Source organism: Haliaeetus leucocephalus, unplaced genomic scaffold, assembly GCF_000737465.1.
Source record: "Haliaeetus leucocephalus isolate CR32 unplaced genomic scaffold, Haliaeetus_leucocephalus-4.0 Scaffold428, whole genome shotgun sequence".
Classification (NCBI taxonomy): Eukaryota; Metazoa; Chordata; class Aves; order Accipitriformes; family Accipitridae; genus Haliaeetus; species Haliaeetus leucocephalus.
In genome coordinates this window covers 1454586-1475689 of record NW_010972864.1, presented here as the reverse complement: position 1 = coordinate 1475689, position 21104 = coordinate 1454586, and the positions used below count along the sequence as shown (strand labels likewise).

General features: G+C 42.7%; 1 protein-coding gene across 1 annotated transcript in view; it reads right to left on the bottom strand.

Annotated features, from left to right (window-relative positions):
• Positions 1 to 202: 202 nt before the first annotated feature.
• Positions 203 to 21104, bottom strand: part of CABLES1 (Cdk5 and Abl enzyme substrate 1) — a 36609-nt gene continuing 15707 nt past the window's right edge. The window contains exons 4-9 of the mRNA XM_010574326.1: positions 16317 to 16416; positions 14645 to 14801; positions 13755 to 13858; positions 3733 to 3839; positions 2595 to 2802; positions 203 to 991 (exon numbers count right to left, since the gene is read on the bottom strand). Of these exons, the coding sequence (XP_010572628.1) occupies positions 851 to 991; positions 2595 to 2802; positions 3733 to 3839; positions 13755 to 13858; positions 14645 to 14801; positions 16317 to 16416 (817 nt within the window). The 3' untranslated portion in view covers positions 203 to 850. The remainder of the gene's footprint in view (positions 992 to 2594; positions 2803 to 3732; positions 3840 to 13754; positions 13859 to 14644; positions 14802 to 16316; positions 16417 to 21104) is intronic.

Sequence of the window (21104 nt, the reverse complement as noted above, 5' to 3'; positions counted from 1 at the left end):
AATCTCATACTAATGCTTTCATCTTTATCACAAACATGACTGAAAACTTAAGGTCAGTTGCTGATCCTTCTTTCATAGTAGTAGTAGTGTAATCCTTTCAAAGGTACAATGTTGGAAAGATCAGAGAATAAAAAAACCAAGTGTCCAAAAATGATCCCATTTACCACTTTTCCAGTAGTTATGTTTTTCAAGAAGTAAACACGTAAGGTCACCTTGATCTTCGCCATCGGTAACTGATATACTCGGAAACAGCTAAGCCAACCAACTGGACTGAGATCAGCTTGGTGTCGCACACGCACACACACACGGATACACACACAAACACCCCACAGGAAAAAGTGCACTTTCAATTGCTGATACAAAAATAGATTGGCACATTCTTTTTGACACAGTGAAGATATCATCTTTAAAAGCTTTTTCACGTTAAGAAGTCCTCTTGGAAGTTGCAGCAGGTCTGTAGAAAAAGCGCTATGAGAATGCACTCACGTGGGCTTCCAGGGTTTGTGTGATGGAGAGAGGGGTGGTCATGGAGGCTGCCCTTCAAATTTTCGCCTACTTTTTTAGCTGTAGTCCCCACAGGTAGGGTCAGTCACCACCCAGTTTCAGCATGTTAACCATTTACCAACAGCTCAGTCTTCACCTGCTTTGAGAAAGTAACGATACGTAAATTTGTCAAAGCTGAGAGTCTTAGGCTGATGCACTGTTTCATATATGTTGCCGGAAAAACTATTCTGGGGAGAGAGAGAGAGTGAAGTGTTAGGAGTCTGATTTTGCATTTCCAGTAGTAACTGCAGCTCAGGAGAGCCAAGCGGGAACAGTCGGGAGCCCCTTCCCCGCAGGGCAGCCAGCGCTAGGAGTTCTGCACCAAGCGTCTGTAGTGCGGCATCACTTCGTGCTCGGGAAGGTGGAGAGCAAACTCCAAGGCCACCAGCACCGGGAACTCAAAGGCGATCAGCTCTCGCCTGTTCAGCCGGAATTTCTCTTCCAGTTTCTGCAATGACAGCCGAGATAAAAATACAAATAAAAACAACGTCTTTGTGAATAAGGATTTGACTTTCTAGTGCTTTCTTACAGACGACTTTATTCAGAACACGCATGCTGCTGTCATTAAACCTCTGCCCCGCTGGACTTGCATGGCTCTAGGTTTAGAAAATGAGAGCAGGATGAACTGGATCTACTGATTCCTTGCTATGGAGGTGAACATACAAAGCTCAGCCAGCCATGCTATTTCTGACATGTTTGCCATTTCACTCATTCCATCTCCAGCAGATACATCTTCTAACGATCATAGTGATTACCACTGCAGGAAGAGGAAACTCCTGGCTTCATGCAAACATCAAAATCACTTGTGTAATGGAAGACACACATCTCGTAACTGCCCACAAACTTCCTGCACTGCTTGAAATCACTGATTTTCCTTTCAGCATTAGACTGTGTTACAACACCCTATTGGGGAAGTTATTTCTGCTACAATTACATACATTTGACATTAATGCCTCAGAGGCAGAAGGTGTCATTTGCAACAACCATAAGAACAGTGAGTAACAGAAACTACTGCCCTCAAGGGGGATGAGATGGGTTTCATAGTTGGCTTTCTGCTGTAATGTACTAAGCCTCCCATCTGCTCTGCTGTTTCACTGGATTTGGATGCTACAAGTAGGCAACCAGCTGTTCAGGAGTATTTCTGCCCCTCCCCATCCTCTTCCTATGATCTCCCTGGCTTGCTACTTCTCTGCCCACTGGGTCTACTGAAAAGCTCAATGTGTCTTAAGGATGGACCAATGTTTCAGTATAGCAAGAGACGCCAGATCTTCCAACTCCCACTGGGTTGATTTTTTTTCTGGTTATTCGGAGAGCTTTCTAACAAACTGACTGTAGACCCAGCTCTGTGACTGTGGCAGAAGGGTATGACTTCAGTCCTGTCCCCCAACCAAGTTCCCATGTCTCCTCAACCGAGTGAGTTGGTTGTAGCCAAGTACCCAGCTACCTGCCTAACTTTCTGTAGATTAAATCAGATTGGTATCTCAGTGCTTGCAAAGAATTATGGAATAACACTCCCCTCTGTTAACTTTTTCATATGGAGTGGGTGGAAGACCGAACACCTTACTCTACAAAAAAACACTTGGGGTGAGGTGTTCTAATGGAAACACTTTTTTATGTTTTCTTGCCCAAATGCTTAACATGATGAAAGAAATACAATCTTGGTAGTCTATTAGACTCCCTCTGAAATTAGTATCTGCATTTACCTCTCAAAGGAGAGTTGTTATTGACACTCTTGAAAACATAATTAAAAGAAAAATGAACTTCCTGAAGGTTAACTTTTGACTTGTATTGACAGAATGGTGGTCAGATACCTCTCAGAACTCACAGTATTTGACACCAGGGTCTTCAGTCACATCAAACGAGCTTCCCACGCCTCTGCAGTGACATTGATCACTACTACTTTCACATAAATGTATAACAAAAAAAAAGGTATTTAGCTGGCTGTACAGCTGGAAACCTAGAGGATAGTGTGACCACTGACAAGCAGGCTTGCGTAGACCATACACTAGCACTTCATGCAGAAGGAACACTGGAAACCTATGGATACGTACATCTATAAGATGCTTGACTTCATGTTTTCTGAGGTCACTGCCAATTTTGGCTGCTAAAAGAACACAGGCTCCAGCACAAAGCTTTCTATTCTGCTTGTTCAGCTTCCCCTTGAGAGCGAGCTTCTCAAAGTAGACAAAGGCCATGGCCACTGTGGGCTCTTCAAAACCACATTCTTCTTGAGCAAGCTTGCGCATTTCTCTCTTCAAGCTGAGTAAAGAGACCAGACAAGTATGCTGTGAACTGCGTTATAAGGCATTTCTCATTTCACCCTAAGAGTCATCCTTTCAGAGATTCCTTCTTAGTCAAATGGAGGGGAAAAGTAAAACGTAATTTACTGGGCAGATATCTTTATGCTCTGTTTTGGATACACATTTCACAGCACATTTTGACCTCAGCCTTCCCCCTCACTGCCCCCAACAGATAGTTGTGTCTAACTATAAAAGCAACTGAAAATTTTTTGACATTTTTATTAATAATATTTCATCAGAAGTCTTAAGCTGCATATACTTTATTTAGTAACAACAGCTTGATTGCTTGTGCTCTATATGCAGCTTTGCTGCTGGTTACGGTTGGTCATATCCATGTCTTTCCATGTACTGCAGTATTGTCTGGTTAGAGAGCAATACAACTCAGTATCCTTCTGGCCACTTCAGTCAAATGAAATTATTGCTACTTCAGTGAAGCAGTATGTCTAGCCTGTTACACTGGAAACAGTGATGAAATACTAGAACTTTTCTGTGAAGCTGACCACTTGTTTTGCTTCTGGCCATGCTCTCTGGACAAGGCACAAAAGTCAGCATTTCTCTTTCCTCGGTCTTTTTTTAAGTTCAGTGCCATGAGCTTGGAGAGCTTTTTGTGTTATTTTTCTGGAACTTTTAGTATAGCGCATGCCCAGCTCACATCCTCATCCCACTAGACGTCGTGTTTGACACCTGACTGGTACATGTTTGTACATTCCCCTATCTTGTTTACTCAGTCCACTAATCAAAGCAATCATCTGACTTATTCTGCACCTCTGCCGGTCACTGCTCCTGGAAGATCAATCAGTGCTGGGCTTCCCCTCAGGTACAAGAGCAACTGCATTGAAATGTGAGACAACTGCATCACGTTGCAGCCTTACCAAGCTTTGCAACGTACCTTCTTATTTTACTGAGGGTTAACTTGATGTGAGGGAACTTCTCCTTAAAGGTCTCATTCATGTCCTTCTTGAGATCTGATGGCTTCACGTAGTCTATGACTGTAGTCTGTAACACGTAGTTAAGAAATAATTATTCTTTTAGTTTGTAATAAACAAGATCACTCAATTACCAAAAGCAAGTAACACCAAACAAGTGCCAGTCAGTCCCAATGCTTTCAGTAGAGGGGAAAATTCAATCTGAATTAAGGCCACATTTGTTTCTGACTGCTCTGTCAGAACAAGCGACCTGAAATCCAACATGACTGTTCAGTACAAGCCCTGAACAACACATACCTTCTTAGGATCCTCCAAGTATCTCTGAGAGTGAGTTTAAGTGAAATGCAGGTGGATAAAACCTAGCTGAGAAGTCTTGTTAAACCAAAATAAATCATCACAATAACTGATTTGATGGCCAGATTTTGTGTGCATATCTCCATGCAGTTCTGAGGCATATTGTGAGTTTCTCTCAAATTGCTTCTTCAAAGCAACCACTGGTACAAATTCTTGATTGCCACCATGTACATTTGTGATAAAATAGGTGATTAGCCTACGCGGCAGGTAATACAATGGAGTGTGAGACAGTAATGCTGTCATAAGCTATGCAATAAGTGGACAAGAAGTATTGAGTTAGGACAACATTCAAAGTGTACAGTCTATTTCCTTTGCATTGAGATTTCTATTCCTTTTTGTCACAACCTAAAGAATTTCCCCAGATAGCAGAGAGCCCTCCCAGCCAGTACTGCAATGCCAGTGTTCGCATCTACGAGTGCACAGCGCTTCTCTTGTTCCCTCAGTATTAGTTCAGGAACAATTTTGCCCAAATCCTCTGTCACCACTCACCTGGCCAAATTCTATCAGCTGTACAACAAATGAACCTTCATTTTGGGGATGTGCCAATTCTCTTCCCAGCTTTGGCTGTTCTGCCCCTTGGACAGAAGCAGGGAAGAGCCCCAGGACAGCCAGGGGACAACCTTGTCCCCAGGCATCCAGCTCCTCGCCAGCTTCAAGCGCGGGCAGTGGGAGAGCAGCGGTCTGCAGTGCAGTGCATTCTCCTTCCACTAAAATAACTTCTCCCTTCTAATTTCCATTTATGATTAACCTGTGTTATGGCAAAGGGCTGTTAACACTAAAGAACAAGAGGTGGAAAGAGGCATGCAAAACACTTGCTGCATGTTATACTTTTATAAAAGATGGAGCCTCACTGTATAATAGGAATCTAAATCAGCCCAAAAGACTGACTGCCTAGGCTTGCAGGTTTTTTTCAAAAATTAAAATGGAAAGGCTTGGGGAGGAGAGAGTGTAATGGCTCTAGAGAGCAATCAGACAACTCTTGTTATCTGATCGTGTCCTTGGCTGGATCAGAAATGAGCATGAATGGGAGTAAAACACACCTAACTTTTCCTGCACTTTATTTAGGAGCTATGGTACTGAAATAATGGGTAATTACAGGAATTTAAAAGAAAGTGGAGTATGCCCTAAATAGCCCACAGCAGTATTTGAGGTAAACATTCTGTAATAAAGAGGAAAAAATCAGCTTCTTGCTACAGTGCACTGTTATGGCCATACACACTATTCTGCTGTCTGACCTGCAGTGTGAGAAGCACCATCTGTCCAGATAAATTGTTCCTCACTACGTCCTGGCAGGAAATTCTGCTGGGCACGTCACACACAACAGTTTTGTGCTGTTGTCTTGAGTATAAAAGTTTGCAAGCCCCCTCCGACCCAGTTACGTGTTAAGCACCAGTCAAAATTTTGCTAAAATAAAGGGGACAATTTATTACAGAAATTCTGTCCTATTAAGGAAAGCTGCCAGTTATAAGAAATCATCAAAAAGGAGAATGCCACACCAACCCCCTTCAGCCACCCCTGCTGCCCTGCATGCATATGGATGAGCTCGAGCGCAGGTCTGGGCAGATGCTGCAGTGCCACTGAGGTTAAAATTTCATACACTGTCTTGACACTGAGGCAGGGCAACATGCTACCATGCCTAAATAAAAGGAAGAGAGGAAAAGACAGGGAGGAGAAACCTTCCCTACTCAGGGCTGGAGGGAAAGGCTTCAACTGAATGTGTGGGTCTGCCTGGTTTTAATCTTGCTGAAGTTGGAAGGACGTAGGCACGTACCCGTGCGGCCGTGCCTCTGTTGCAGACAGCTTCTCATGTTCTTCATCTCACCCAGCAGGGCTCAGCCCTCTGAAGCAGAAGAATGAAGATCTTACCAATTACTCCTCTCCTGTCTTTCCCTGGGATGTCGCTGCCTGCCTGCCTGCCCACTCCTTGGTTTTGTTGCCAGAGGATCATCAGCAAGTTGGGTGCTTCTGACACACAGATATGCTGGGAGTTTTATGTGTTATTAACAGGGCTCCTCTTAGTACTGCTATAAGAGGACGATTGAAACAAGCCACATAACATAATTTAGACCTGTGCCATCTGCTACTCAAAGTGCAGAAACATTGGTCCCTGCTGCTCTTACTTACGTAGTCAAGAATCTCTAAGCACATAAAGGTTACCTGCTATTAAATCCAAAGATGATTTTAGTTACTACCAGTATTTTTTGGTTGTCTTGGGCAATTCTAGAAAGACTGAGCTCAGTGTTACTGTGCAAAGCTACACAACACCTTATTTCATGCTTCACTGAAAAACTAACCGCCTGTTGTTTGCTCTCCATTACCATGGAGCTCCTTAGTTTTATCTTAATTATCTCCCTCAAAGTGATCACGGGTTTTTCTGGTAGACTTGCCTTTGGCTCTCTCCAGGTAATCATCCTCCCTGCACAGAGGAGGATGCAAACATGCACGAACCTCGTGTGCAAGACAGAATCCCCTTGGCAGCACAAATGGCCCAGCAGCGGACAGAAGGCCTGACCATCCTCTGGACTCAGCTGAAGGGCTGCACAGAAATTATGCTGGACAGCAAGTTTCAGTTGCTTTCACCTCTAACAAGCAGGTGCCAGCTGACCCCAGCTCCAGGGGCGACTGCGCAGAGGGGGAGCGAGCCTCGGGCTCTGCCACACAGCAGCAGCAGCCCCCCGGGGTGCACCTTTCCCCACAGCCGCTCTGCAGGCACCGTCTGTTTTACCTGGGACTCCTCCAGGCCGTGGGAGATTTGCGAGAATTCAGCTAAATTCTCTTTAGAAGGAGAAAGGCTCTTTTTAAAAATTTTATTTAAAGCAAAGCACTCAGAGGCTTGAGAATAAGCAGACTGCTTAAAACTGAAAATGGTAAGGAGGTACGGCTATTTTTAAACACAGAGATTTGTCAATTTTGTCCTGTTGATAAGAATCTCTCCCCCCTCCTCCCAAATTCCGAAGACTGTTGCTTCCTGCGAGACAACAGTCTCTACGATGTAAATCACAATAATGAAATCCAGATGAAAGCTGGTGTGTGCTGGTTTTGATTCATGTAACAGGATAACGGCAGCATGTTTGAACACACTGGCTCTAAGGCAGCTGTCTCATCTTGTCAGTGCCATGCTGGAGACCTCAGCTAACTGCCCTTATTCTCAAGAAAAGGAATTGTGCAACTTCTTCCCCCCCCCTTTATTTTTTTTTTTTTCCATAGCTGCTGCAGAAGCCAAACTTTGTCTGAGTAGTGGGATGCTGTTTGCCCAGCTGGTGCCTGTAGAAATGCGTGCATGTGGGACCCTGCCCACCAGAGAGGCAGGCAGCAAAAAAAAAAAACAAACCAAAACCAAAAACCTATCTGTTGACAGGTAATTTAAAAGCAATACTGAATTAGTTGAGTGATTGAATCAGTTGCCCCTTCTAACTGTTTCTGACCAGACACCCAAGCATCCCTCCCGCTGTCATGCCGTGGCTGGGGCACAGCACTCACGAGGCTACACAGAAATCCCGGTCCCCGACCCCACTCCTGCCCAGGGCACCTCCTGCACCCCACGAACAGCTTGGCATCGAGCAGCAACCCCCACTGCTGCCCCTGCCCATAAGGGATGGAGCAGAGGAAACCTCTGGGGTAGCCCAGCGACCCACGAGGGCCAGCTGGTATCTGACATGGGAGGGCTCTGCCCTAACAGCATCCTTTGCTGCCTGCTCTCTGCTTAGCGCTTACGCTTCTGTGAGTCCCAAATGAAGCTGCCACGTTGAGGAGAAGACATGACTGTAAACGCCATGGATTTTTGTCTGTCCAAAACAATTCTGGTATTGCCCGTGTAAGAGCACTGTTCAACATCGATGTCCCAAATTTTATGAAGGGCTTGCAAATATTTCCCTAGAAGGAGCACAGCATTTTTCTATCCAAACATGCTTTCTTATAGATAATGTATTCCCTACCAGGCAGGCACTCCGCACCCCCAGAGCTGTCAGACACATAAGCGAGGCACTGGGAACTACCACACTGTCTTTCTCAAATTCTGATCTCAAATGTTTGCAACTTCTGTCATCCAGAAACGTCTGTCTTGTTTCTCACAGCTTATTTGCACAAAACACATTTCACTTCAGTATTCAGCAATACTCCTTCATGAGCTCTGTTCACATTCTCTGTATACAAATCTGTGTATGTGTATTTTAGTTTGGTGATGGAAGTTGCACAAGACAAATGAAAGCCTTGATATATGGTAGCTGCCAGATGCCTGGATGACATGATGAATGCTTCGGCCGAAGTCTGTACTCTGCACACTTTTTGCATGGCTGGCAGTTTTGAACTTGGAGGTTAGCTTGTGTGTTATTCACAAGTGTTTTCAAGCAGCTGCTTTCTCATAGGAAAGCTGTATATACAGTTTCATAAATATGGGAGGAGGGAGGATGCCTGAAATGGTTGGAAAGACTGGCAAGATGAAATATTGTTGAAAATAAATCCTACTTTGGCATGCTACCAGTAAAAGATGATCTAGCCTTGGATGCCTCTATCACCTGCTTAAGAAGGATAAAATCAGAATAAAATAGGTGAATAAAATAAAAGATATATAATAGGTTCTCTTCAGCTGTTGTTACTGTGTACCCCTGATAAATCTACTTCACAGAGAGCAGACAGAAGACTGGTACCTTTAACAGACTTTCGGTAGGTCAACACTAAGTTCTCAGCCACATAACAAATGAAAAGAAGTCAGTGACTCTGTGCTGCCTGGCTACCTTAATGCATACCACAGGTGACCAGATATGTAGCTATAAACTGTCAGTAACTTAATTCATATGATTATGGCTGAAGATGCATATATATATGGGAAATCCTGATAGAGCAAAGGCTTAAAATGGTGATGGAAAATGGGAGTGATTTCTTATTTATAATGAAAAAAAACCAACAAAAAAAAAAGGAAAAGGAAGACTAAAAGACAACTTTCTGTTGTTAGAAAGTTACTAACATTCAAGAATCTTAAACTGAAAGCTTTTGAATTTCACAAAGCAAATAATCTCAAAACTGCTTCTTTGAATTAAAGTACATGGAAGGGTGCCAGTTTATTTTATATGGTTAACACACTGGAATAATTCTCAATTAACACAGTGCGTCATTGTTACAAAACTGGTTTATTGGAGTCTCAGCCAAATATAGCATTAAATGCATAGAGCACAGGGTTTAAATATGAATATATAGCACCACTGTGATCCTCTGCTCCCTGAGACTTTTGGGTACAAGGTCAGCAGCTGATAAAAAAGAAGTCTGGAGCTGCTTAATTTACAACTACAGAAGCGGCTTAAAGAATAGGGTGATGGCACCGAAGGACGCTGGCCGTAGCGGAGTATTCCTGACCTTGATGCTCCTTGTGAAAGACAGAATGGGGAAGCAAGAGACTGAATGCGCTATATCATCATGCAGGGCTTTTGTTAGACTAAATGGCCAGGGCAGCAAGCAGTTCTAATTTTAAAATCACATTGGAGGACTAATATTTAATAACGCAGCCTGGCTGTGCTCGACACTAGTGCAGTACCTTTTGCCACGCAGGCTGACGGTCGGCCTGCTGTAAGAGCACTGCAGACTTTTGCGACATGCTTTTTTTATTAGTGGTGTAGAGATGTCAATTTATTTTGACATAATTAAACCAATGCACTGAAATTGTACTTAAGTACCCAAGTCAATTTCCATGTGTATCCCTTGGGCACGGATAGATGGATATTGCAGGGACGTTATTGCACAAGGGTCACTCAAAGTCAAGATGCTACTGATCTGGGCTTTTCTTCTTTTGCTGCAAGTTTTGGCAGTGCACAGCAGCCAGCTAACACACTCCTGCGTTTCTGTGCTACCAACAAAAGCAGGACTGTGGGGTCAGCCTCACGCCTGTTGCCGAGTGAGGTTTTTTCCTTCTGCATGAAAGGAGTTTGTTCCTGCTGGCAAGGATGCAGGGAGGCCAGGGAGGCACTGACAAGTCTGGATGTACGCTGGTTGACATGAGACTCTAGCAAAGAAATTACTGCTCTGTCTGGTAGATAAAGTTCCTATTCTAGAGAGATTTAAGAATCTGCAAGAATTCCTGTTTTAGCAGTATCAGCCAGGAAGACATCTGTTAACCGTGACATGATGTTTCCCTCCTCCCCCTGGCCTTCAGCATGAAATTTTTCTACCTCTTACTGTTTATATTGTGGCAGAGATTGTAGACTTTCCTACAAAGATGACACAAAGTGAAATAATTTCTCCGGGGTAGACTAGGATTTAAATATGACTAATACAATTAATAGAAGCTGTAGAATTTGTGTTGGGTAAGTACTGAAGCTGCTTTTTCAGAATCGTCCCCTGACAGGCTGTTTGTGGGTATTACTTTTAGAAATGCAACAGGGAAGTGTATACCCTTTCAAGCCAGGAACTCCACTGCAAAAAAAAGACCAAACCAAAAGCACTTCTCCTTCCCCACAGCTATCTTCAAGGAGGAAGCTCAGCTGCTCCTTGAAAACAGCTGAAGACTTGCAGTTAAAAATCCTCTGCAAGTCAGGACTAATTCAGCTCAGTAAAATTACAAGACTATAAAGTCAATGTCAGTGATAATAAACTCGGGCTCCCCAAAAATGGAGGGAACGGCATGCTGAGTGTTAACTGCATGTATTTCAGAGTAAAATCCAAGCCACACCACACATTTTGTCCGTCTCATGCCTCAGGATAAAGCCTGCACTGTTTACTGATGCAGCATTCACACAGACCTCAACACAGTTTTACCAGTGGAGAAATCCTGGCCTGCAAAGCACAAGCCCGGCTCCCAGGAGTAATACCGGTTGGTGCATGCAGCTCTATCCCGCAGCCAGTGCTGCAGCCCAGCATCCAGCCTCGCTCATCCACACCGCCACGTGTTCACATTCCTCTCGCACACCTTCCCCCCATTGATTGCTCTGACATCCATAAGGAACCGGGGAGGGGAAATATCTACAAGCTTGCAGCTGCCAAGCATTAATGCTAAATGCTGGCCAAGTAACGAAACTTTAATTACAAGCTGCAGCTCTCCACACACAACAAAATGTTTGGCGCTGACATCAGAGCCACTCTCAGCTGCTCCGGCACTTGTGTGAGGCAGTAATTACAGCTATATTCTGCTCAGGACCAGAGACTCTGTATAGCAGCTCTACAGTTCCGCGGTCATTTGGCAGAGATCTGTCACTACCACGATGGGTGTGCACGGTCAGGAAAAAAACACAGGTTTCTCGCTGGCCTCAGACTGCAATTTCCTTTAACTGCAGCATACACCGATTTTTATATTTGGGGAAGAAAATGACTTGAAATTACAGCCTATTATGCTCCTGTTCACGCTGATGTGAACTGCAGGGATGGGGAAAGCCAGCTGAGTCAGGAAAGTCTAATAAGTAAAGTCTCCCACATAGCCAATATGGCCCTATATTCACCAGTTCAATGCACAAGCCCTTCTCACCCGCAGCCTGAGTTGCAAAATCCTATTTAACCTGCAAGGTCCCAGGACATCCTGGCACTGCCTCTTCTCCCTTCTCTCGGCTGAAGGAAGCACCAGCCCCTGTGAAATCTCTCAGCTGAGCACTGAAGAACAACCACCCACTCTTTGGTTTCTTGCAAAGCTGCGTAGCTCCTGCATGGCATCACAGCTATGCTGCTTCAACCAGGGGCAGGTGAAATCCTTGAACAAGAGAGCTCTTGGCACGTGCCTGCGATTCTCACCAACAAAAGAAACACAGCACTTAATGTCCTTCAGCCCCTTCTTAGATTAGTGCCTGCCTTCAGAGAGGGATTTGGGAGTGCTGCAGACCCTCAGGCAGTGCTGAAGAAGTGATGGCTGGAAGGCAAATTCAGGCAAAAAACCCCAAAATGTCAAATAAGACATGTTTCCAGACACGGCAGTAATTAACTGCTAGAGAAAATGAAAAAGCAGGGAGACCCCTGTCAGTGCAGATACAGTCTAGACAATTACATTGATTTTAACAATTGCCCTTGAAGTACATTTTTCACCTTTAAAGTATCTAGTCATACCTCTGTCACAGTGGAAATCTCTAGTCAGCTCCTTTTTGCAAAAAGGGTACAAACACAGACCTCAAAATGCTGTGGCTAACCAGCATATGGAGAAGAAGGGCATCAAACACCCACTCCTGGGCAGAGACCTCCCCTGCAGGACACTATCCTGGCTGCCCTATTTTGACTCACCCAACCATCTCTACACCAAGCTGAAAAAGGATCAAAGATCTCAGGTGATCGTAGAGGACTAGAGATTGCCTGGCACACATTCGCAGCCTGAGGAAGGTTAGAAACACAACCATGACTGCTAAAGCTATGTTCACTTTGGATGCTGGTTAACAATGTCTTTCTCTTTGAGGAAAGACAGTTTCCTGTCCTTGACAATAACCGTATCAAAACCTAACAAATGTTTTTCCACCCAGACGTAGCTGCCATAAAAGGTTGATGCTTTGTGGGTTGGCAGCCAAAAAATAACTTGCCAACCCTAAAAGTAAAACTGGCTGAAAGTAAGCAGAGGACATACTGGACTTCCTATTTGAAAATTTAGCACAAACACAGCCTCAGAGCTCAATTAAGCCTTTTTGTGCAACAGGCAGAACACTCTTGTCAGCAAGGAGATAAGCTTCAACCTACATGAAACACTTAAAATCCATTTATTTTTAAGAAGGAGCACCCAAAAGCCCTATTAACAAATAAAGACCAGGGTCAGGGCAGAAGACATCCTGCAAAGACTGTATCTTTACATACATTAGCAGTTTCTTAAATAATATCTTCTGTTCCAAGTTAAGTGAGGTGATGGATGACACTTTAGACCTCAGTGTTTCAAATCCTATCCTATTTGTATACAGGTAAGAGTACCAGTTCACCACTTTGGGGAAAAAAAAAAAAAGGTTTTCCCTGCTGCCTACTACTACTTTGGATGCATAATTCAGACAGATAGATGGTCACATGCATACAATGGCACTGCATCTTGCAACAGTCCTGCCAAAATAGCACACCAAAGTCTACAGACTTGGTGCAGCTGAAGAAAGGCTATAGAAGTCTCTCACCACAGAAAACACTGAGTTAGAGCACAGACCAAGGAACAGGTATGTGTCTGTATTGTTACAGGTTTGGATATAGTGAAAAACACACAGGCTCTGCTCATAATTGCTGCAATTAAAAGAAGGCCTATCCTATGGTGAGATAAATACCTGGGAAACAAAGGCTCTACTAGACACCAAAGTGCTGTTCCAAGGAGTGAATGATAAGCATCAAAACACAATACAGCTTCATGACTTCAGAAAAACCCTAATGGGCATCCTCCTATTTTGTAGTAGATGCCAATTAGAGGAAGTATAAATTTTCCTCTGAATGTGAGAGAATGAACACATTGTTTGAACAAGCCTTTCATCTAAAGCATTTACGAAATATAGCAGTAATAAAAGCGTTTACTTTTGTAATACCTCCACGAGTTTGCTTTTACATGTCCTAGTAAGTAACTGTCATTTAGAACAAAGCATTCCAAACATCTGTTATTAGTAGATTAAAAATAATAATAATCTTCTTAAAATATGGCCAAATGTAACCTCAACCTTCAAAATATTGTTACCAAAATTTATCTGTGCTACACCTAATTTTGCGTATCACTTACCATGTATGAAGGAAATATTAAAACCCGCTTATGTTTGCCACATGGCCATTGTGGATCATCTAAAAGATTTGGGTCGTATTCAACAAAGTCTCCCAGGTCGCTACCTATAAAACAATGGTAAATATAAGAAAGGAATTCATTACATGAAGAAATTTCTGGACTTATCAGAAGTGGCAAACGAGTTCATAGATAATGCACAAGATGATCTTCATGCAAGATTTTTGAAAGAGTCAAAAGATTTCTCTAAATCTTGAAAACTCTAAGTATTTCAATACTAATACAATTTGCAAAGATATGGAGGACCTACAGCTTATGAATTACTTGGTAAATGTGAATTTAGGGCTGAGAGAACTGCAAAATTATATAAAGGTCCACAATGACTTTTAATCCCAGCAACAAGTTTTCATCTGTTTATGCAGATGTTTTGATTTGTTTCATTTAACATGCCAAAATATCTTAAGCATACAGTGCTTTGGCTTACGTTTTGTGCCCAGTTTTGTAAACACAGCCCTTTCCAGCCTAATAAAGGTCACAAGTATGATTTACACCTTCAGCTTATGACTACCACGTTGCCACTGTAAATTTTCCATAGCAAAGGGAGGTAATGATGAGCCTGATGCAGGAGGAACAAACAATGCCAGTGACAGGAGGCAGGCTGAGTGCCATCAGGGGCTGTCAATACGATCAGCAGTCTTGTTTACTTAACTTTCCATCATTTGTAAGCCAGCTTTGCTAAGCAAACAGAGAATGAGCTCTTTTATCCACGAGACTATATTTTGCTTAATTTAAGCAAAAAAGGGGGCTAAAACATGACATATGTCCATCCTTCATAATAACTGCCTATCACCAGGCTATGCAAGTATATTAAAAGAAGCTTCTTGAGAAGTTACCTGCATCAATGCTCCCCTGGGTGCTGTTAGCTCTTGCCAAAGAAAGGCTACGATGGCTTGCATTGCGAAATTGGGAGAAGGATGAGGTGGAGTCTATCGTGTTTCTCCGAGTTCCCAGAGCATTGGTGGGAAATAGGAACTGTGTATATGAAACCGTCTAAAAAGAAACTCGGAACAGACAGACAGTTACTATCAGCCCAGCTCAGCTGCAGTGGGATGCCTTTGGTGCATCCCAACTGGAAGCGAGGGAAGCCAAATTAGTGGAGGATTTTCTGGATTTAATAGTTAGGCACAGATGAATAAACACCAGTCACCTACATCTGCTTCAGTGCAGTCCGTTTATTCTTGCAAAAAAAGCTTTTGCAAAGGTATTAATTCAACAAAACAAAACCACAAACACACACACAAAAGCTCTAATACACTGGATTTACAAAATCCTACTCAAGGGTCAGATTTAAAAATATGTCAGTTTGGTCGGGTTTTTTTCAGTGGGCCTCATCTGTAGCAGATTTCAGCTGCTTCTTTAGTGAAACAGCATCATCTACACCGGTCCCTTCAGCACAGAGCTGCCAGAGGCAAATCACTTGAACATTGCTAAACTTAAGCACTTTGGTATTTTTTCCTTTAGGATTTTGTCTGGCAGAGTCTTATTGGTGTCGTAAGTAAGCTCCAGTTTACAGCAATGGTTGTGGGAGATCATTTACTGCCTCCCAACATGGACTAAGTGTGAATGAATAACTTGTGACAAAATTATTTTTAGAGCTTACTGATTCTCTGCTTGTACCCTTGGCCAGGAATAGGCTATGCCTTGCTTCTCATAGGTTTATTTTCCAAAAATAACTTAATACTGAAGAAAAAAAATGAGTCTCAGACTCTAGACTGGTTTACGAGGAGGTCAGAACAGCTATCAAATAAAACATATGAGCTTTCATTTATTTATAAGCAGACAGATTGTCCTTAGGAATTTACAGCCTGTGGTCTGGTCTTACACCTGGTTAGGTGAGCACACCATGTGTAGCAGCGTTGACCGAGGGCCTTTAAATCCATACATGACAGCAGACTGGGTAAACTGAACTGTAAAAAGTAAATCAGGCCTTCAGCAAAAAATGTTTTCATTTATGATTAAAATTGTCTCTCCTCTATATATTTGTTTAAAACAGATCACTTTCCCTAAAGATTCATAATTGCTTATACTATTCAAGTGAATGCACTCTCGGATTTTGAAATACTCATCAGATTTGTACTACTGTCTTCCTGCTCTTTGGAAAAACATACTGTTAAGCAAAATCTATTTCATTAAATAAAACAGAGAGCAAATGGAATTACAGCTTACAACTCTCACCAGAAATTGTTTTCAAGCCCCTGACAATACACTCTGGAGTGATACCTGCTGCTAGAGCCAGGGGAAGGCTGTGCAATTCAGTAAGGCTTTACAGAGTCAGATGTTGCCAGAGGCAAATTTCTTCAAGGAGACAGAGTTGTTTGCATTGACAGCTTGGGCAGTCCTCCTGAACTTCTGCTCAGCTTATCTACAGTTTGTACATACTGTGCCTTAACTACTGTTTTACACTGCATGTTATAATTTATGTTTATATTTGTGCTGGTTATTAGTTAAGCTTTTTTTTACCTTATTACATAAAATCTAAGGGAGTAGGAACTGAAGCATCCCCACCTTCCCATCTGCTCCGAGCTCCACACCTTCAAGACCAATTATCTCTTTCAGACACACTCCAGTAGAATGGCACTGGCGTCCACCATCCAGCTTCATATCCCTGGGAAACAGAAACCAGAGCAGAAACAGCTCTTAATACACACGCCTTGTTCACCTTCCACCACCTAATGCTGAAATAAGGTAGCAGCATTAATCCAAACATGCCAATGCAAAGCACAGACCAGACAACTTTTCCTACAGGCAGCACTTGTGCTGTCTAAAATACGTTACAGAGGAAACCCCCACTTTATTCCAGGTTGTACCTCATACCCCACATGCGGCTGAGCAAGGCTCCCCATCATCAGGTGCCTCTTGACAGAACCTGGCACTGGGAAGGAACTGGAAGTCACGTACACTTCAGGTAAGATCCAACAATCATCTAACTTGAATGCTTGACTGCCACATATCCAGCAGACAGATGCTCCCAGAGTACATACCCATGTTGGACAGAGGTAACTGCCTGTGAAAGCCTTCAGAAGGGATTCCTGCTCCTCTGAGCCCAGAAGAGTGTCCAAAGCCCAGTGACCCTCCTGCTGGAGGCCTGCAGGAGAAATCCAGCTCTCCATCGCCTTGGGATGGAAACTTGGGAATCTACTTTAGAAGGACCGACCCATTCAGCATCTACCACTTGGAGGTAAATGAGATGCCTGAGACAACCAGGCTGTACCCTATGCTTTAGCCTCACGATCAAAATGTGAGTGAACGTAAAAAAGACTGAGCAAATCTATGCTCTGCAAATGACAGCTATATAAAACTCCAAACTATTTATCTCACAATATTTTCCTGGCTGACTTCTGCTGAGGTCCAAGTACGTGCTTAAAAATCTGTGTGGGAGAGATGCTGACACTGAGGCAGTGAGAAACTGTGCAGGCTCTTCACCCGATTGCAGGGCTGGGCTGTCTCCTACTGTGTCTCTGCACACCCTGTTTCCTTGTCTTCCCTTTCCAACCTGTCACTCATTTTATTTCTCTGAAACACAGCAAACAGTGAGTTTCCAATAAATCATGTACCTTACTGCTGGAAAAATCCAACACATCTATCTGCTGGAAAACATACTTCTGTGACAAAGGAAAAGACTGTATCAAGTCTCTAACCCCAATAAAGTCCTCTTAGTTTCTTGATTGGGGTTCACTTAGCACAGTGTCACATTATCTTTTTTGTTGCCTGATATCATGTTACTGGGGGGGCTGGACAAATAATTATGTAAAAATAACTCTCTGTCAGAGGCATGGGATTAGCCTCTCCGCTCTTGCGCAGAACTTGCTTAAAGGAACTATTTCTCATAGAGCTAAATGCCAAATAGTAACCATTTCAGCAGGTCTTATCTATGAAACAAATACACAACCTGAGGTAGCCCCCAAACCCAGAAATGAAAACAAATATCTGAATTACCTGAAATAGTATCAGAACAGTTTAGTTTCCTTCCACTCAAAACCTTACAGACATAGAGTAAGAAATAACACCATTATGACTTTGAAAACAAGTCACAAAGAAATTTCTCCATGCAATTAACAGACAAGGATAGATAACTCTGTAATTCATCAAATGAAAATCTTCTACCCTTTGAAGAGTCAGCACAGCAGCTTTAAAAAAAAAAAGAGCAGCTCTAGGGACTGAAAAGAAATCAGCGCTCTGGGACCCGTGTCAGCTGGCACGTGTGAGCACACACAGGAACGATTCCTGGACATTAGCTGAAGATCGATGGACATTAATGCCTCCATTTTCCCATCCTTCTGATGTTTCTAAAGAAGACTGTACCTTCAGGACCCTGTGAACAACACTATAGCCATTCTCCCTCATCCTAGGTGTTTTGCAAGGGCTACTTAGGGTCTTCCCCTCCTCTCCATACGCCCTGTATTTCTAGGTAGTATATGATCGCTTGTATTGTAAAATACAGTAATAAAGTATTACTGTTTGGAGAGAAACCTGTCCATAAAACAGAGAATTAAACTCCCTCTCTGTGGAAATCAGTACTAAACAATGTGCAGTTTCTTATCAGCGTATACATGGAAAGGCTGATCCTAGCTTATACACATCCTCCTCTCACTGGTAAAAGATCTTGGAGAACACCTAGTAAGAAATTCCTAGGCAACTTTACTGTACTGTTTTTGAGTTCCCTACCACTACGATCAACAGCAAGCTAGTCAAGTTTCTGCAGGACAAGCCTTGATTTTTTTCCCTCCCTCCTATTACAGACAAAAAGCTCAAGAATGCCTCAGCAAAGCTCTTGCTGGAAGAGCAAGTCCAAGGGCTGCCACCCTGCTGCTGGGGGAGCCCCAGCACAGCTGCTTCCTCCCCACACCCTCAAAATCCCACGAGCAGCTAGGAAAGACCTGGGGGATGCCTCCGCTTTGCCCTCTCCAAAAGGGTGAGCCGTGCCTGGGGAAGAGTCAGGACGGTTGTTTGGGTATAGCTGCCACACCAGTGCTATCAACCACCACCACCAAGTTCTTCAGGACACATGCCCTCGCGTGGCACCACAGTCAATGGGCCCCACAGGGCAGAGGCATATGGAGGATAGGCACTTCATATAAAAAAAAATCAAGCTTTCACCAATGGGACTGAGGAACTGCACAAACCAATATCCAGTAGTAAAAGGTGCTTACAAAATGCAGAATAGGAAAGATGGTCCTTGCCAAAGAGGCTTTTAAGTGAAGAAAACTTCCATCCTCTTCTTCCTCATTTTTGATTTTTCTGTTTTATTTTCCAAAACAATGTTTTCAAGGGATTCGAGCAGACACCATAAAGCAAAAATAAATCACGGGAACTTAATTTTACTACCTTTGCTTTATTTGAGCAGGATAAACTTGAGTAAATGAGAAGATCAGGGATGACATTTCCTTAGGAGGCAAAAAACTAGATCCCATTTTCTGCCAAAGTTCGGGGAGTTGCCCTGATTTACATCAATGTCAAGCTCTAGATATTCTATTCGTGCATACCATTTCCAGAAAGCTGAGCAGCGTTAAAAACTACATTCAAAACTAAGCATATTGTTTTAGTTATCCAGGACTGCAGAAAAAACCAAAAGTTTCTCCACCTAACAGAGTTCACAGATTTTCTTGGAACAATACCAAGTGACTTGGGATCCCAAATTTGTTGTCAGATGGTGAAAAGTTTTACTAAGCAGGTAGATAAGAATCAAAACAGGAAATCTCACCATGTCTTTTATTAGTCAGGCCAGGACTAACAGAATATAAATTGGATGCTATTACTTTTGAAAGTATAACATTTCTTTAATGAATCAAATGTTATGCTTTGATGTGATCTACAAAGCCCCATGCAAGACTCCTGCTGGGTAGTTGCTCTTTAAATGACAGCAACATTTGAACACTTTAACCTGTGAATAATTTAGGAGTCCATTAAATATTAAATAGATTTCTAGATACATGAAAAAGTCTTCTGCTTATTGGAAAAGGAATCTGATAATTGTTATTTAGAGATGTAAGACTTTTGTGTCTATATTTTATGCTTAGTGACTCCTGACTGTTAAGATTTATTCTAAAAGCGAAGGCAGTTCATGAGACATCAAGAAAAGATACTGTTGTTATCCGTCACTGTAAATAATTTCTACTTATCGTCTCTGTTGATAGGGTCAAGGACAATGACAGCTTTGGAAAAGACATGCTGCCAGCCAGTCCAGCAGCAGATCTCCTGCTGCCTGAGACTGCCTGCTTTAATTGATCCAGAGCTTTCAGATCCTAATTGCCATTAGTGTTGCTAGAACAACAACTCCAGCAGCAATTTACAGGGAGAGGAGGTGGAAAAGCTCCTGGAAAGAAGGCTCTAATGGGCCAGTATCCTTTCTCTCTCCTCAAACATATTCAGATGGCAGCACGTGAGCTCTTGTCCCGATGTTTTGCCCAACACAGAGTAAAAGATCAGAATTCAAACCTATTAGCTTTTGGAAATTCATTGCTGAATTTCAATCTAAGGGAACAGGACAACTCAAAAATGAGCAACAGTGCCTCTATAAAATTCATACATGACATCATTAGTTTTGAAATGTCCTGTTGTGGGAAAAAAAACAAAACAGATTTATGTGTCTTTCTGTAAAGCTAATATGCACTTGGTTTTGGTTTTGCTTCTCCAATTTGGGAGAAGCAGGGAAAATGGGCAATGGTAAAGAAAAGCAGGGGTACTTCAGTTTCCCTATTATCAGATAAAACCAGCTAGTTATTCTTCCCCGGGCCTACGGAATGATAAATGCTCAGGAAAAACACTTGAGATTGATGACTTAATCAAAATTGCCACATGTACAAAAATCTGTTGGGGAAGAATAGCAAGGAACTTGGTAACAAATCTGAAGGACATAACAGAGTATTCCGCCTTGCTGTGTGCTTATTGCTACTATCTTTAATGCAATTTCGATGCTCTCATTTCTCCTGTAAATATTCCCGTTTTCCACACTCACTGCAATGCTTGTTACCTGACCTGCCAAATAACTGATAGCAGGGGTGTGGCATGTGAGACAATCTCACTTAAATGCTTCTTTTTGCCTATTTTGCATATGACTTTCTTACCCAGTTTAAACATTGAAGACAAACAAAGATTTCAGAGTTTAGGTAACGAAGGCCATTGGGAATGCCTGGCCTACGGACACATCGATTGTTGTGGCTACATGTTATTTGGGGTGATGGTGTTGAAAACCTCTTGCTCTCAGCATCATTGAACTCATTAGTGTTCTGGCCAGCACCTAGTTAAATTCAAAGTGAAATTCAGCAGTGATTTATCTTTAGAAACTGGATGAAG